The following is a 16,241-nucleotide window of genomic DNA, read 5'->3' on the forward strand; positions in this document are numbered from 1 at the left end:
GACGTCCTCATAATGACAGGCCAGCTTGCCAGCCAGCCTTGAAGTCTCTTCCAGTGCTCTGGCCCAGAAGGGAGTGGACCGGCAGCAGCGGCTGCTTGAGTGACCCTCCTGCCTGGACCCAAAGGCAGAGGAAGGGGCTTCTCTGGACCTCAACTCAAGGGCAGCAAAAGCGGGAGGGACTGTTCACACAATCCATCTGCACGCAGGTTGTCTGTGGGAAGCAGAGACTCCAAAGCTCATATTTCAATGTTGCATTAGGAAGGTTTTGGGGACTGGTTCCTGCAAAACTACCAAGGGGACCCCTCCAACATGGGGGTAGGGAATGCCCCACCTGGATTGGGGTGAGGGGTGCCTCAGATTAGAGCAGGCTGAAGGCAAAGAGTAAGGTTACCATAACTTCCATCATGACAACTTAGTGTGTGCACACTCAGAGGATGACCTCCAAATCATCCTAAATATCTTCGCAGAAGCTTACGAAAAGCTTGGACTATCGCTCAACACCAAAAAAACCCAAAGTGCTGCACCAACAAGTACAAAATAACCCCTCTGCAGCATCACAAATCCAACTCAATGGTGTAATGTTGGAAAATGTCGGTCACTTCTCCTACCTGGGCAGTTATCTTTCCACAAGGGCCAACACTGATGCCAAAATCCAGCATCACCTGAGCTCTGTGAGTGCGGCTTTCTCCTGATTGAAGTGCAGAGTGTTTGAGGACCAGGACATTCGCAGGGAAACCAAAATGCTTGTTTACAAATCTATTGTACTACCGACATTACTATATGCTTGTGAAACATGGACCACTTATAAACACCATCTCCAATTCCTTGAAAGATTACATCAACGGTGTCTCTGAAAATTGTTACACATCACTTGGGAAGACAGGTGAACTAATGCCAGTGTACTGGAAGAAGCAAAAATCACCAGTGTCAAAGTGATGATTCTTCAACATCAGCTTCGTTGGACTGGTCATGTTGTGTAGATGCCTGATGATCGTCTTCCAAGCAACTACTCTATTCCAAACTTAAAAATGGAAAGCGTAATGCTGGTGGTCAACAAAAGAGGTTTAAAGGCTATCTCAAGGCAAATCTAAAGAAATGTAGTACAGTTATTATACAGAACAGTTATTATACAGTGGTACCTCGGGTTACATACGCTTCAGGTTACACACTCCGCTAACCCAGAAATATTACCTCAGGTTAAGAACTTTGCTTCAGGATGAGAACAGAAATCGTGCTCCGGCGGCGCGGCAGCAGCATCAGGAGGCCCCATTAGCTAAAGTGGTGCTTCAGGTTAAGAACAGTTTCAAGTTAAGAACAGACCTCCGGAATGAATTAAGTACTTAACCCGAGGTACCACTGTATAAACACTGACAACTGGGAAACATTGTCTGGTGAGCACTCCAATTGGAGAACAGCCTTGACCAAAAGTGTTGTGGGCTTTGAAGACACTCAAACTCAGGACTCAAGGAAGAAACGTGCTGAGAGGAAGGCACGCTTGGCAAATCCACACCATGATCATCTCCTGCCCAGAAACCAATGTCCCCACTGCGGAAGGACGTGTGGATCCAGAACTGGCCTCCACAGTCACTTACAGACTCATTGTTAAAACTGTGTTTATGGAAGACAGCCCAGGCAGGTGTGAACCCAGTTTCTTGAGGGGGAGCAAAACCACGTTAGCTTTGCTAGAGCAATGATGAAGAGTCTTTGTGAGACCTTGAAGGCTAACACATATGGTGGCAGAAGCGTTTGTGGACTACGGCCCACTTCCTGCTGCCGTCCTTAAGCCAGAGAGGACTTGGAAGTTTTCAAAGTGCCACAAGACTTTGCGTTGTCCTTGTGGGAATTCAGGCTCTTGGGAAACAAACACAGTCCCTTTGCACAGCTTCCTGTGAACTGAGCACCGTTGCTGCGCATGGATCTGCTGGTGTCGCCAGGTGAGAGTGCTTGGATCTGCTGGAGGAGTTTTCACAGTGTGAAATTAAACCCAACCACCTGCGAGCCGCTGCCACTGAGAGGCAGGAGGAGGCCTTGCCTCCCAGTCCCCCCCCCACTTTTAATTCCAGTGATTATGGAAGGCAAGAGGGGGGTCATTTCTAGAGGGCGGGTGGCACAGCCCACACAGGACAATGGGCACACTCAGCGCTCTTGCCAGCGACGCTGCCTCCCTTCTCTCTTGAGTCCTGCTGCCTGGAATGTGTCCCCCCCTGCACACATCTTTCTGGGTGCCTGGCTGTGTCTTTTTGGGGGGTTCTGCTGCCCCCTGGGAGCTCTGTGAGGCATTGCAGATGGCGGCTGGGCTCTACATTTCTGGAGGAAATTGAATTTCAGATCTCTTTCGATCTGCAGGTTCTGCTAAATACAACACAGACAGTGCCAGATTTATGTATAAGCTAAACAAGCTATAGCTTAGGGTCCCACTCTCTTGGGCCCCCCCAAAAAAAAATTAAAGGGAAAAAACCAGCATGTACATTTCCAAAATATAAAACAAATAAAATAAAACCTACATACAGCAACAGTGTTTTGTGTTTTGTGTTGTGTTGTGTAGGCTCCTATGATGTAAGTAATGGGCCCCACCTGCTAGCCTGCAGAACGCAACAAACAGGGGCAATTTGTTGTTGACCAAGGAAAGCTGGACATATAAAGGGCCCCATTACCGTCAGTAGCTTAGGACCTCATCCAACCTCAATCCGGCCCTGAGCACAGGGAATCTCTTTTGCTACCCCATGTCAGGTACCACATGGGTTGTATTTTCCAGGAAAAGGGTATGTTCTTTGTCATGTGGGAGTTGGTTGGGTCGATGCTGTGTTGGTTGTTGTTTAGTCGTTTAGTCGTGTCTGTCTCTTCGTGACCCCCTGGACCAGAGCAGGCCAGGCCCTCCTGCCCTGTTGGTAACACAGGACTATTTTGAGTGGCACCAAGTCATGAGTCTGAGGTTATGAGATTCAGCCGGATCCTATTTTGCTTCCTCCTAACATATAGGAGGATTATTATTACTACTATTAGAAATAATAGAGAAATGGTTATGGATGTGCTCATAATGCCACGGGGTGTGTATGCTGAACAGTGAGGAGGAGAAATAAAACCATCAGTTAAGATGGATAAGAAAAACAACTTGCCTTTGGTACGAAAACGAAGTCAGGCAACACTGGGACACCTTGTCTAAACTGTCAGCCTTCTGCTCTTTATTTCAAAAGAAAACGTGATGTTGATTTGTTTCAAAGCAGCATCTGCAATGCCTTGGAAATTAAAAGGGGGGGGGATAATAGCTTCGGGATTCTGAGCAGTTGGAGAAGTTGCTGCTTTGCCAACAGAGGCACCGAGAAGCCCATGTCCACACATCGCATTGTACCCTCCAGATGTTGTTGGATCAGCACTCCCACCCCCACCCCTGACCATTGGCCATGCCTGCTGAGGCTGGTGGGAGTCCAACAATATAAGGGGGGCAACACAGGTGTCCCACCCCTGCCAGAAACCTTTGCTTAGTGTGCATAATTAATCTCACCCCTTTTGCTCTCCCTGGTTCATGCAACAAACCACCATCTCTGGCTTAGCGTGACCTGCATGTTTCTTTCCAAACAAACCAGAATCCGTAACGTTGCAGACTGTGGTTTGCTGGAGCAAAACAAAGGACAGTTCCCGATCCAAGCATAAGGCCATCCCAGGGACCGTGGATTGTTGCCTCCTAGTGTGAGTGAAGAGGAAAGAAGCAGCCCAGAAAGGGGCACTGATGCTAAACCATTAAGTGGGGCTGCCCATGACACGCAAACAGGGCAATGAGTTATCTGAACCCATGTTGGACCCTAAGGGTTTGGGGGTCAGCTTTTGCAGATGGGTGCTTAGTCATTTTCAGTCCAAGTGGTATGTTAGAACAGCAGAGCCTCCAACAAACTGGAAAAATAAAAGACAGTGAAAATGTAATTCACAGATTTGCACAAGCGATAGAGACGACCTGTAGTTCAGGAATGCTTGGTCCCCATGTCCTGTCTGGTGTCAGGGCAAGGAAAGTGGCCTCCCTGGCCTAGAATGTGGCAGCAGCAGTTGGTCCAGCTGCCCAGTGGAGACCTTCGTTTCTCTGCTCTTGCGCATGAGTTGGCTCAGCAGGGGCAGCTCTTGATGCCATTTGCCATGAACTGCAAACGTTGCACCATCTGTGCCCATGACACTTGCGCAAGCACATTTCCACACAGCCGTTGCAACCATCATGGGGGTGGGTGCAGTTGTAGCATCTCCCCAGGTCCCAAGCACTGTGTCGCAGGTCCACCCAACCTGATGCAGCTGTGCAGGGTTCTAGGCACTGGGTTCCAAGTTCCCTCTGGGTTGTTGAGATTGCGCGACCCTCCTTGGCTCATAAAGTCGTGGGCCTCTGAGACCCCTCTAGACAGGGCAGCTGGTGTTGCAAGGGTCTCCGGAGTGGAAGAGGTTGTAGACGTTGACCAAGGGGAACATGAGGAGGGCGCCCACCATGGAGCCCAGCTGCACCATCGCCCCGCACCAGACCAGGGCGCTGTGCCCCTCATCCCGCAAGACCACCCCGATCATCAGCTTGACGTAGGAGAGAAGGCCGACGAAGAGCACCCAGCACAGGATCTGCAAAGGAAGCCAAGCATCAGCAGGGGGTGGCCAAGGGCCTCTGGGTGCCCCATCGATGAGCAGTGGGTGAAGGCACAGGGTCTCAAGGCCACCAAATGCAGGTTCACTGAAGCACCCTGACATTGGGCCACCTTCAGGTGTTAGCTCATGTGCATGACTGATCCCTAGGGGCTCTGACAGTCCGCACTGGGGAGAAGAGGGCGCTGGTCTCCATGATATCAAGCGCTGCCTTTTCTTACATGAAGCTGCCCGCCTCCAAAGCAGCTGCCAGGGGTCTTTCCCTGGGTGCCCCTCACCCAATGAGGTCATGTGCCTGGTAGTGCCTGGAGGGAGGGCCTTTTTGGTTGTGACACCCTGGACTCTCAGGCGAGGACCTCTTCGCCCTCCTGGACTCTTAAAACCTCACCTGGTTTTAAGGTTCTGCTGCTTTATTGATTTATTGATCCTGCTGCTTCCTTGATTAACAAGGGCTCCCTGACGGAGACCCCAAAGATCCACTGCTGTCAGTTCATGGGAGCCCATTAGATATGTCTGCCAACCTATGCCTTCTGCCAGTTCAGCTGGCTAAAATATTTTCCTTAATACAGTGGTACCTTGGTACTCAAGCAACTTGGAACCCAAACACTGCAAACCCGGAAGTAAGTGTTCTGGTTTATGAACTTTTTTCAGAAGCTGAACATGCTCCGTTTTGAGTGATATGCTGAGGTCTGTCTGTTTTTGCTTGGGATTTTGTGTTTTTGTGGCTCTGTTTCTTTTGTTCTCATGACAGTGTGGAACCCAGTACAGCTACTTATTGATTGATTGTGTGACTGCAGTACATTGTTTATTGCTTTCATTTTATGGATCAATGGTCTCGTTAGATAGTAATATTCATGTTCAGTTTGCTGTTTTAGGGGTTGTTTTTAACAGCCTGGAACGGATTAATCCGTTTTGCATTACTTTATATGGGAAAGTGTTCCTTGGGTTTGGAACGCTTTGGTTTTGGAACGGACTTCTGGAACGGATTAAGTTTGAGAACCAAGGTACCACTGTATGTTGGTTTTATAATTCTTATTGCTCTGTTTCTGTGAGCTGTCCTGAAAGTAATAGAAAAGGATAAAAAGGTAAAGGTAAAGGGACCCCTGACCATTAGGTCCAGTTGTGGAGACTCTGGGGTTGTGGCACTCATCTCGCTTTATTGGCCAAGGGAGCTGGTGTACAGCTTCCGGGTCACGTGGCCAGCATGACTAAGCCGCTTCTGGTGAACCAGAGCAGCGCACGGAAACACCGTTTACCTTCCTGCCAGAGCGGTACCTATTTATCTACTTGCACTTTGAGGTGCTTTCGAACTGCTAGGTGGGCAGGAGTAGGGACCGAGCAATGGGAGCTCAACCCGTCACGGGGATTCGAACTGCCGACCTTCTGATTGGTAAGCCCTAGGCTCTGTGGTTTAACCCACAGCGCCACCCGCGTCCCTAAAAAGAAGGATATAGCTATATAAATATAGTTACATTTGTTTAGATGTCCCATAATAAACGAGAGGTGGGGGTTTCTCTCCCCCTGCCCACTTTCCTGGCTCCTCCTGTACTTGCTTGCTTGCTGATGCTGGACTGGTGGAGCAGGCCTGACTTCCGATGTGTGTGTGTGTGTGTGTGTGTATTCCATGGTGAGGCAACTTGGCATCTGATTTGGGAGACGGTAGAGGAAGGCGTTGGCTCTGAGTGCCTGAGGAAGCTGAAGAGGGAGGAAGGGTGCAAGGGCCTTATCCTGTCCCCTCATACTTACAATGAGGACGACTCCATGGGATCCATGCAGCAGGAGAGGGCAAGGGCTGAGCACCGCCATGGCCATGATGTAGCAAGCAAACAGGGATCCGGCCAGGGACAAGACTCCCATGAGCATCAAGGATCTGGGGGTGTGGAAAGAAGTCGGGGAGAGCGAGGGGGAGAGAAATGGCTCAGGACCCCAGCTCAGGACCCTCCCAACACCCCTGGTCTGGTGGAGGCCGCCAGGCTTAGCAGCAGGGCATCCTGCCCTCTCCAGGTTTAGTGGCACCTCTGCTGGGGGGCTGCATTCCCTCCAACCCCCCTCTGATCAAAACAGAGGTGCTCGTTTTTTGGTCTCATGCTCTTGCATGAGTCAGCCGGATCCCGCAAGAACATGGGACCCCAAAACAGGACATTCTGGGGTCCATTCGGGACCTGGGACGGCTTCTGTATTTCTGGGATGTGCTGCTCAATTCGGGATGATTGAGGAATTTGGTGCTGGAGCCAATCTGGGCACTCTGCCTTAATGCCAGCCACCCTTGCTGGGCCAGCTCCGTTACTGGTGACATTTCTTGTTGAAAAATGTCTTCCATCCCCACAGACCCCAAGCGGGCATGCAAAGGGCATGAAGAGAAGGCGGAAGGGCGAGAGAGGTGACCTGAGTGCCACCTTCAAACTTCTATAGGGCTGCCACTCAGCAGATGGGGCCAGCTTGTTCTCTGCTGCTCCAGAGGACAGGACAGGACCCGAACCGACGCAGTCAAATCGCAAGGGAGGAGATTCTGACTAAATGTCAGGAAGAACTTTCTGACCATAAGAAACCCATTACGTTTCTGAGCACAATTCAAAGTGTTGGTGCTGACCTTGAAAGCCCTAAACGGCCTCGGTCCAGTATATCTGAAGGAGCGTCTCCACCCCCATCGTTCAGCCCGGACACTGAGATCCAGCGCCGAGGGCCTTCTGGTAGTTCCCTCACTGTGAGAAGGGAAGTTACAGGGAACTAGGCAGAGGGCCTTCTCGGTAGTGGCGCCCGCCCTGTGGAACGCCCTCCCATTAGATGTCAAAGAGAACAACAACTACCAGACTTTTAGAAGACATCTGAAGGCAGCCCTGTTCAGGGAAGCTTTTAATGTTTGAGGCATTACTGTATTTTAATATTGTGTTGGAAGCTGTCCAGAATGGCTGGGGAAACCCAGCCAGATGGGCAGGGCATAAATAATAAATTATTACAATTATTATAATTATAATTATTATTATTATTAGACAGTGGAACGGACTGCCTCGGAAGGTGGCGGAGTTCTCCTTTGTTGGAGAAGCTGGGTGGCTTCTGGATTAGGGATTCTTTTGCTGCAATTCCTGCATTGTAAGGGGTTGGACTAGATGACTCCTGGGGTCCCTTCCAATTCTAGGAAATCTGGGAGATCTGCCCCACACCCCTCCATTGACAGCGCAAGCCCTGACTCAGCCAGACCATCTGCACATATTCTGAACTGACCCCAGCCAAGGGCCCTGCGTGTGCCTTCTGCCCCCTTCCCAGCAGCCCACTCACCTGCTGGGCAGGTACATCCCCAGGAGGCAGGCCAGGGGGTTGGCCAAGGCAGCCAGGGTGGCGGAGAGGTGGTACGTGGTGTTTCCATAGGGCAGGCAGGAGTAGGACTGCACTGCAGGGAGGACGCCGTTGGTCAGGGCGTTCACCCAGCCCAGCAGCCCAAAGATGTAGGCTACCTGGGGCCAGGAGTAGGTTCCGGATCCGAAGAGGCTGCCCGCGGGGTCGCTGAGCCTGGGCCGCTCCTCCACCGTGGCGCGCCCGCCGCCCGCCACCTCCATCTGGACTCGCACCCGGTACTTTTCCTTGGCCTGCTCCCGCCTGGCGGCTGGCAGGTGGTTGAGGAGGAGGAAGGAAGCCAGGCAACAGGCCGTCATGGCACAGAGGAAGAGGAAGAAGGCGGTGGCGGAGAAGCGGGCCGGCTGGTACTCTGCCCGCAGGCCTGTGCCGTTGCCCTGCTGGCTCCCGTTGACACAGCGGAGTGTGCCCACCCCCTGGCCCAGCGCCACCAGCCCTGGCAGGAGGCCGCTCAGCCCCTCGCCCACGAAGTAGGTGCTGAGGTAGGGTGCCCGCAGCCTCTGCATGTAGGGCAGGAAGGTGACGGAGGAGGTGCAGTCCACCAGGGCCAGGAGGAAGAAGAGGCTGAGGAGGGCCACACTCCGGGGGGAGCCGCCCACCACGCTGGTCTCCCCCCAGAAGAAGGCCAGCAGCAGGCAGGCCAGGGAGCCGAGGGAGAGGATGGTGTAGATGACGCCCACTTCGCTGAGCCGCCCCGGGAGGAATCGGTGCGCCAGGGTGACGGCCAGGGGCCCCACGTTGGCCAGCTGGGTGATGACGGTCAGGCAGGACGGCAGGAACCAGCCCTCCGGGGCGCTGGGCACGATGAGGGGCAGCTCCACCCACATGCCGTTGATGGCCACCCAAGAGCCGGTGCCCAGCAGGCAGACCAGGGCGTGCACCACCAAGCTCATCGCTGTGGCGGGAGGGTCAGGGGGAGGCGAGTTGGCAGCTGCCGGCCGCTTCTGGAAGAGTAAAAGGAGGCAGTGGATTAAGGAGAGAAGAGCAGATGGTATTTATCACCGGTTAAATTGTCAAAAATGTATAAAAACAAAAAGAAAAAGTGTTGGAGATGTGAAACAGAAGGTACATTCTATCATATGTGGTGGGATTGCAAAAAGGTAAAATCCTACTGGGAAATGATATATAATGAATTGAAGAAAATGTTGAAAATAACTTTTGTAAAAAAACCAGAAGCCTTTTTGTTAGGTATTTTAGGTCAAGACATACCAAAAGAAATGAGGACTTTATTTGTGTATGTCACTACAGCAGCAAAAATGCTGATTGCACAAAATTGGAAGACTGGAGAAATACCAACTAAAGAACAATGGCAAGAGAAGTTGATGAACTATGCAGAACTGGCAAAAATGACAGGAAGACTAAGAGAAAAAGGCGACAGAGACTTTGAACAAGATTGGGAACCATTCATATTATATTTGCAGAAACAAAGAAAGGCAATAGACTTGATGGCAGGATTTAAATAAACATCCACAATATTAGCATCAGAAAATATTTGGAAGATAGTGAAATAAGATGATGTATTTAATTTTATTTTTATGTTTTTAAGGTTTGATGTGATGTTAGTAATAACTTTTTCTGTGGAGAGATAGCAAAGCGGGTGAAAATAGAAACAAACCAGAAACGCAAGTTGAGGGAAGTCGTGGAGGGGAGGGAGGGAGGAATATATAGCAAACGTTAAGAATTTGAGATGTATGTAATGAACGAAAATGAATAATGAATAAAAAAATTATTAAAAAAAAGAAAAGAAGAGAAGGGCATAAGGAGAGGCTGATGGATCAGGCCAGGGGCCCACCTGGTTCTCACGGGGGCCGACAGATGCCCCAAATGAAACCCGCAAACAGGACCCCAGCACAAGAGCCTTTTCCAGCAAGCATTGCTGCCTCCGACTGTGGAGACAGAGCAGAGCCATTTGGCTAGGAGCCATCAATAGCCCTCTTTTCATCATTTGTCTCATCCTCTTTTAAAGCCATTCAAATTGGTGGCCATCACTCCCTCCTGTGGCAGGGAGTTCCACAGGTTAACTGCACGGTTAACGTGGTTAATGCCCTGAGATTCCCTGGGGTCTGAGTGAATGCCTGGCCTTGTCTGGTGGGCAAGCCAACGGGTGACTCCCTCTGCCAATCCGCCTCCGTTTTTGAGAGGTGGGTTTGGGCTGCAGGCTTCACAGTTGCAGGTGTTGGGGGTGGGTGCTGCTTCCGGGAGCCATTCAGGCAAAGGGGTTCAAATATTTGTGGTCCTTCCAGACTAGTCTGGGTTGGGATTCAAGTCCGTCTCAGCTGAATCCGGTTGCATGGTTAAAGTTCCTTTGGCGCTTTTACGCAACAAAGGAACAGGAAAATGCCCCCTTGCTTGTGCCAAGGCCAGCTCAGCTCCCTGCTAATAAATCAGACCAGGCGCTCAACAGACCACCAGCCACATCCGGATAAATGGTTCTGGAAGTGGCCTTGGGGAGCATCAGAGAAGCCCAGCTGCAGCAGCTGGGTCAGGCCAAAGGGGGCACATCTGGCCCAGGCCCCACTCCCCTCCCAGCAGAGAATGAGATGCCCCCCATGTCACTGTGGGGCCAAACTCAAGCTGGGTCACAACAGGAGCACGACCACCATGCAGATGTATAGCAAAGGATTAAGAAGCAGCTCCCCAATGAATGTCTGGGTTAAAAGTGGGTCTGAACAGGGTGACGATCCCTGCTGTAAGGGAAGCCCCCAGGCAGGAGCTGAGGGCAACAGCAGGCCTCTCCTGGGCCCACCCCCCAAGACGATTCTCCCCTGAGCTTTCCCTCCCTCCAGCATCACACAGCTGACTCGTGTTGGGCTTGTGATCACGGACGATCCCGAGATCCTTGTTGCTGCTGCTTGCACCCCTTCTGTCGGTCTGACTCGTCCGCCTGCTTTTTTCTCAGGCTCTCCTTTCGGGTGACACAAAGCAGAAGTGTCGGAGGAGCCTTGGGCTTGAGGCAGCCTGTGCTGCAGGTGAATCTCCCTGTGAAGCAAGAAGCAAGCAGAGAGTATGTGTGGGTCAGGCTTGCTCCGGCTGCTACCCAGGTAGAATCCACCAGTCTGTCTCCTCCAGCAGAAAGAAGCCTTTCAGGGTCTGGGGAGCAAATCCCCCAAGGTGTTGCTGGGGGGCAGGGAGAGGCAAATCTGCCAACTTCAGTTTCTCTTGGTTTCTCGCTTTTCCACCCTCGAGTTTCGGTCTCCACATTTCCACATCAGTTTTCAATTTCTTTAAAAGGTCCTCATCACAGCTGTCAATTTTCAGATTTGAAAATAAGGGATCAGCAGCCTCCCCTGTCCCGGGGACAGTCTACGGGATATCTAACCATCCGGGATAGCAGCAGGAAACGGCGCTGGAATAAGGGAATTTCCCACAAAAAGGGAAGGTTGACAGCTATGGTCCTCATGAAAATTCACCAGCTTTCTAGTAGAAATTTCTCCTAATGGGCATATTAGTATGCAACATTGCCCGAATTACACAATTTCCCCTAAAATTATGCTGCTTTCACTAGCATGTATGTCATTATCGACACTTCTCCCCAATATATGCATTTTTGCACATATTATGTGGCTGGTGAACTGCACTGCAAAATTCAGAGAAATGCAGATTTCGAAAGCTAGATGTGTTTTGATTCCCTTATTGTTTGAAAGGCGTAAATTAGGGAGATCCATGTTTAAATGTGCACTGAAGGGAGTTTTGGAGACTGGTTCTGTCCAGGGACAATCTCCATACCTCCCATCTCTCCTGCTCTTGGCCAGGACTCTCCCTGTCCTGGGTCGGCCACAGGCTAAAGGGCAAAGGGGCACCGTGCTTGTGGAGCCTGGCACAATTAGGCTTTAACCTCCTCTCCATCGAGCTCTCAGGCAGCCGCCTCTTCCTCCTCCTCTTGCAGACACAGTCTTTGGACTTGGCCAGGAAGGGGCAAAGTCCCGCCACTTTTTCCACATCGGGGCCTCATTTTAAACTGTCCCTGCCCCTCCCAAAGAGGAGAATTGTTGCACTCTGCAAAAGGGGTCCTGCTGCAACCTGGGGCAGAGACTGAAGCTATGGGGGAACCTTGAGGGAGGAGGAAACGTAGGTAGGATTTGGGGGTGGGATGAAAATCAGATGGGGGGACTTGGGGAAGCTCACCTAACAATGTTTAGAAAAAATAAGGATAAGACATTGTATTATTTGTTTTTCTGTTTGTGTTGTTTAGTTGTATAATAAAATGAATAATTTTTGGGGGAGGAAGGATTTGGGGGTGGAGGTGGACAAAGAGGCAGACAGCAAGGACAGAAGTAGTTCTGACCCCCCCCCAAAAAACCACCACCTGTTGATGCTCCAGGAGCTGCCTCCTAGTTTATTGGATATTAAGAACTGTCACTGCTGCTCTCACCTTTTCTATTTCTTCTTTCTTACCATGTTGTTTAGTCGTGTCCGACTCTTCGTGACCCCTTGGACCACGCCAGGCACTCCTGTCTTCCACTGTCTTCTTACCTTACTTTCTTTAAAAGGTAGAAGATGCCATTTGCCCCCCCCCCACCTCCTGGCCCAGTCCAGGGCATTACTGTCTGCACAGAGTAGACCCCTCAGCAGCCTTGGACTGCTTCCCTAATGAAAGGCAAGCCCCACTGCCTTCAGGGATGGATGGGGAGTTAAATTGCATCGCTGAAGCGTTTTGTTTTGAATTTTCAATTTCAATTTTTCTCAATAGCTTCCCCACAACTGTGACAGAAAAAAGAACAGAGAAATTAGATTCCTGCATTGCAGGGGGTGGGACTAGATGGCCTTTAGTGTCCCTTCCAACTCTAAGATTCTATGAAAACTGATGTAGACACAAAAACACACACAGAGCCAAGTGCTGGTGGGGAATGGCAGAGATTATTTCCCCCTGGCAGTGAGTGACAGCTGAGGGCCCCAACCCCATCTGGTGGTCGGGGGAGCCCATGATTTCTCCAGGCAGGGAAATTGCCATCAAGTTAAGACCCAGGACCCCTCCGCCTGGGAATTAAGGTGTGGCTAAAGAGCAACAGGGACGCAGGTGGCGCTGTGGGTTAAAACAGAGCCTAAGACTTGCCGATCGGAAGGTTGGTGGTTCAAATCCCCGTGATGGGGTGAGCTCCCATTGCTCAGTCCCTGCTCCTGCCCACCTAGCAGTTCGAAAGCACGTCAAAGTGCAAGTAGATAAATAAGTACCACTCCAGCGGGAAGGTAAACAGCGTTTCCGTGCGCTGCTCTGGTTTGCCAGAAGCGGCTTAGTCATGCTGGCCACATGACCCGGAAGCTGTACGCCGGCTCCCTCAGCCAATAAAGTGAGATGAGCGCCACAACCCCAGAGTCATCTGCAACTGGACCTAATGGTCAGGGGTCCCTTTACCTTAAAGAGCAACTCTGACTCATGCCGCTAATAAACCCATCCACCTTGTGTCTCTGTCCCCCCCACCAGGGGGGACGCCTTTGTGGACTTGGAACTCCTTTGCTCTGAAACCAGAGGGTCACCCTGAATTCCATGGAACCATTAAGGGGGGGGGTCCCTCCCAACTCTGCAATTCTGTGGTTCAGGGAAGGCGCCATCCTGGCTCCGTCTGTTTGTTGGCTTGCCTTCTGAAGCCGTGAGTCTAAGTAAACTACCCATAACCTTTTCCCCAGCTCCTGACTCAAGAATGCCGAATCAATCATTACAGGGAATGGCTAAAGAAGGGAACATTGCGAAACTGCATTTTGTAGAAATTTAACTTCTGGGGGGCTGGAGGAGGAAAAGGTGGAGAAGCTCTCCGGCAGGTGAGGAGGGTTAAAACAACCCTCCCCAAACAGAAGGGGCACAGAGGCTGCCAGATTGCCCCCGCATTTACCCCAAGCCTCTCCCTCCCCTCGCTGTTACCACCTGCAGTGTGCGTCCAGACCCCCCCCCCCAGCACCCCCCAGGCTGACCTCCTACCTGCTCAAGGGAGGCTCATCCTCCTCCTTCTCCTCCTGGCCCCTGGGGCTCCCTGCTCCACTGAGCCGAGCGGAGCTGAGCAGAAGGAGCACATGATGGCCTTCCTCCTTCCCACCACAGATCTGCCACATCTGTCAGCTTGCAGATGTCACACCCTGCCTTCCCGGGGGGCGTGGCGGACAGGGAAAGGTTGCAGCCTTTGGGGCTCCTTGGCTTGGAGTAGAGGCAGGAGGTTAGAAAGCGATGAATGGCCCGGAGGCAGCGGACAGGGAGAAGTTCCCTTCCCTCTCCCCTAACATTCAATGGAAGCTGAATGCGGGAATATTCAGGGCAGCGCATGAATCGACTATGGAACTCCCTGCCACAGGCTTCCAAAGGGGGTTAGACAAATTCATGGAGGATGAGACTGTACGCGGCTACTGGCCACACTGGGTAGTAGTCCGTTGGAGGCAGAGATGGTTCAGAATACTGCTTCTTGGAAACCACAGGAGGGGAGAGTTGCTCCTGTGCTCGAATGCTGAGCTTGCAGGTTTCCCACAGGCAACTGCTCATTCAGCCATTGTGAGAACAGGGTGCTGGACTAGATGGGCCATTGGCCTGATCCAGCAGGGCTCTGATGATGGTCTTAGGCATGCCTTCTTCTTTCCTTTGTAGCCGAGTAAGATGGTCTTCCATAAACACAGTTTTAACGAGGAGTCCGTGACTGTGGAGGCCAATTCTGGATCCACACGTCCTTCCACAGTGGGGACATGGGTTTCCGGGTGGGAGTTGATCATGGTGTGGATTTGCAGCAGAAGACACAACAGCACCAGGGCAGTGGCCACGCTCCAGCCCTGCCTTAGCAGTAAACACCTCCCTGGTGGGTCACCCTTGCAGGGAGGGCATTTATGGCCCAGAGGCACTCCACAGAGCTCGCAAGAGGACGCCTGCTTGCACGAGCCCTGGGTTGCCCTCTGGTCCCGAGTTTGTCCGTGACGCAGCTCCCCACCCCTCTTCCTGCGGCCTCAGACAGAGGGGGGTCTGTTTGGCACAAAGGCTTTCCAGAGCTCCACAGCCTCAGGAAAATCAGGGTGGAGTGAAAAGGATGGAGTCTCTGGCAGAGCAGAGAGCATCACTGGGTCCTGCTAACCAGTTCGGTGCTGGATGTTCCTTTTTTAAAAAAAATAAGATGGTATTAAAACTTTTCCTAGTACATTAGACTCATCATCACCATCAACATCATCTAAACACAGTGGAAAGAATGCAAAGTCCTCTTTCACAGGTAGATCTTGTCCCATACAGTGAAAGGTGATCCCTTCTGGCTCTCACCTGGGACATCTTCCTTTCCCTCTGTTGCAGGAATTTATGTACAGGTTGGGGGGAGGGTTGCCTCTCCTGCAGATATCATGCACATGCAGCCCACTACCAAAATCAGCACAATCACTTTTGTGATTTGTCCCCACAAAACACTTCATCACAGTTTCTTCCTATCTGTTCAAAGGGCCTCTGCTGCACGATACCAAATGTAAGAATTCACTGATAAATGCATCTATGTACTGGCTCACTGGGGAAACTTCAGAAATTCATCTAGACATGTGAGCTCAGCACCTCAGCAGCCCCTCTGCCTGAGGGATAATCCCTGGCATCCTGATACCTGAGGGCCAGACATGTAGCCATTCCAGAAATAATAAACCCAGATGAAGACAAAAGGGTGTGATTAACCTGGCTGGGAAACAGGGAAATGTGAATATCTCTTTTGTTCCACTTGATGGGTGTTTGGTGGAGGGCAAGGGGAACCATGGGGCAGGGTCCAGAATGCTCAGATTACGGCCACCAGACCTCCCCTTTCATGACGTAACCATGATGTATTAATGATGTAGTTTGGGGGGTGTAACATGGGGATTAGCAGCTAATAAAAGTTCGGGGGCTCTTTTGTTCTGGGCTTCCATCTTGTTTCACCTTGTGGCAGGTGGGAGTCCTGTCCGTCTTCAATCAAGACCAAGCCTACTGGCTGCTGTTTTGCTCTGGGATTCCTGGCTGGTGTCCTTGTTTTTTGTCCAAGGGAGCCCTCAGATTTCTCCGTTAACACCTTCATCAGGTGCTGAACATTCCCCTGGCAGGAAAATGCTGCTCCAGAATGTTTGCCCTGTGCTCTTAAAGTTTAGGGACTGCAAATCTGTGGCAGATGATGGGATGGTACCGCTAACTGTGGTGGTTTGCAGCCAGAGTCCGCAACGGAGGAAGGACAGAAGGGCTCTTCCTGGCAGACTGGGGAAGTTCAGCTGCTCTCAATTGCAGCAGCCAAATCACTGGCTGGGATGCTTTCAGAACTCCCATTAACACCCCCCCTCTCCAAAACTGGCTACCAGTTTGTTTCTGGGCCCAGTTA

At 51.3% G+C, this 16,241-nt stretch overlaps 1 protein-coding gene across 1 annotated transcript; it reads right to left on the minus strand.

Moving 5' to 3' along the window:
• Positions 1 to 3,155: 3,155 nt before the first annotated feature.
• LOC114600134 (riboflavin transporter 2-like) lies at positions 3,156 to 14,008 on the minus strand. The gene is made up of 4 exons (XM_028735949.2): positions 13,874 to 14,008; positions 7,885 to 8,903; positions 6,355 to 6,478; positions 3,156 to 4,587 (listed from the first exon to the last, which is right to left on the minus strand). The coding sequence occupies exons 2-4, from the start codon at positions 8,850 to 8,852 to the stop codon at positions 4,375 to 4,377; spliced, it is 1,305 nt and encodes a 434-aa protein (XP_028591782.2). The 5' UTR covers positions 8,853 to 8,903; positions 13,874 to 14,008; the 3' UTR covers positions 3,156 to 4,374.
• Between the last annotated feature and the right edge of the window lie 2,233 nt (positions 14,009 to 16,241).

The sequence above is a fragment of the Podarcis muralis genome, chromosome 8 (assembly GCF_964188315.1).
Source record: "Podarcis muralis chromosome 8, rPodMur119.hap1.1, whole genome shotgun sequence".
Lineage (NCBI taxonomy): Eukaryota > Metazoa > Chordata > Lepidosauria > Squamata > Lacertidae > Podarcis > Podarcis muralis.

Coding starts and splice junctions, on each gene's coding strand:
- LOC114600134 (XM_028735949.2), bottom strand. CDS start 8,852: ATGAGCTTGGTGGTGCACGCCCTGGTCTGCCTGCTGGGCACCGGCTCT. Junction 6,479..7,884: donor GGGATGTACCTGCCCAGCAG/GTGAGTGGGCTG, acceptor CCACACCCCCAG/ATCCTTGATGCTCATGGGAG. Junction 4,588..6,354: donor CCCATGGAGTCGTCCTCATT/GTAAGTATGAGG, acceptor CTTCCTTTGCAG/ATCCTGTGCTGGGTGCTCTT.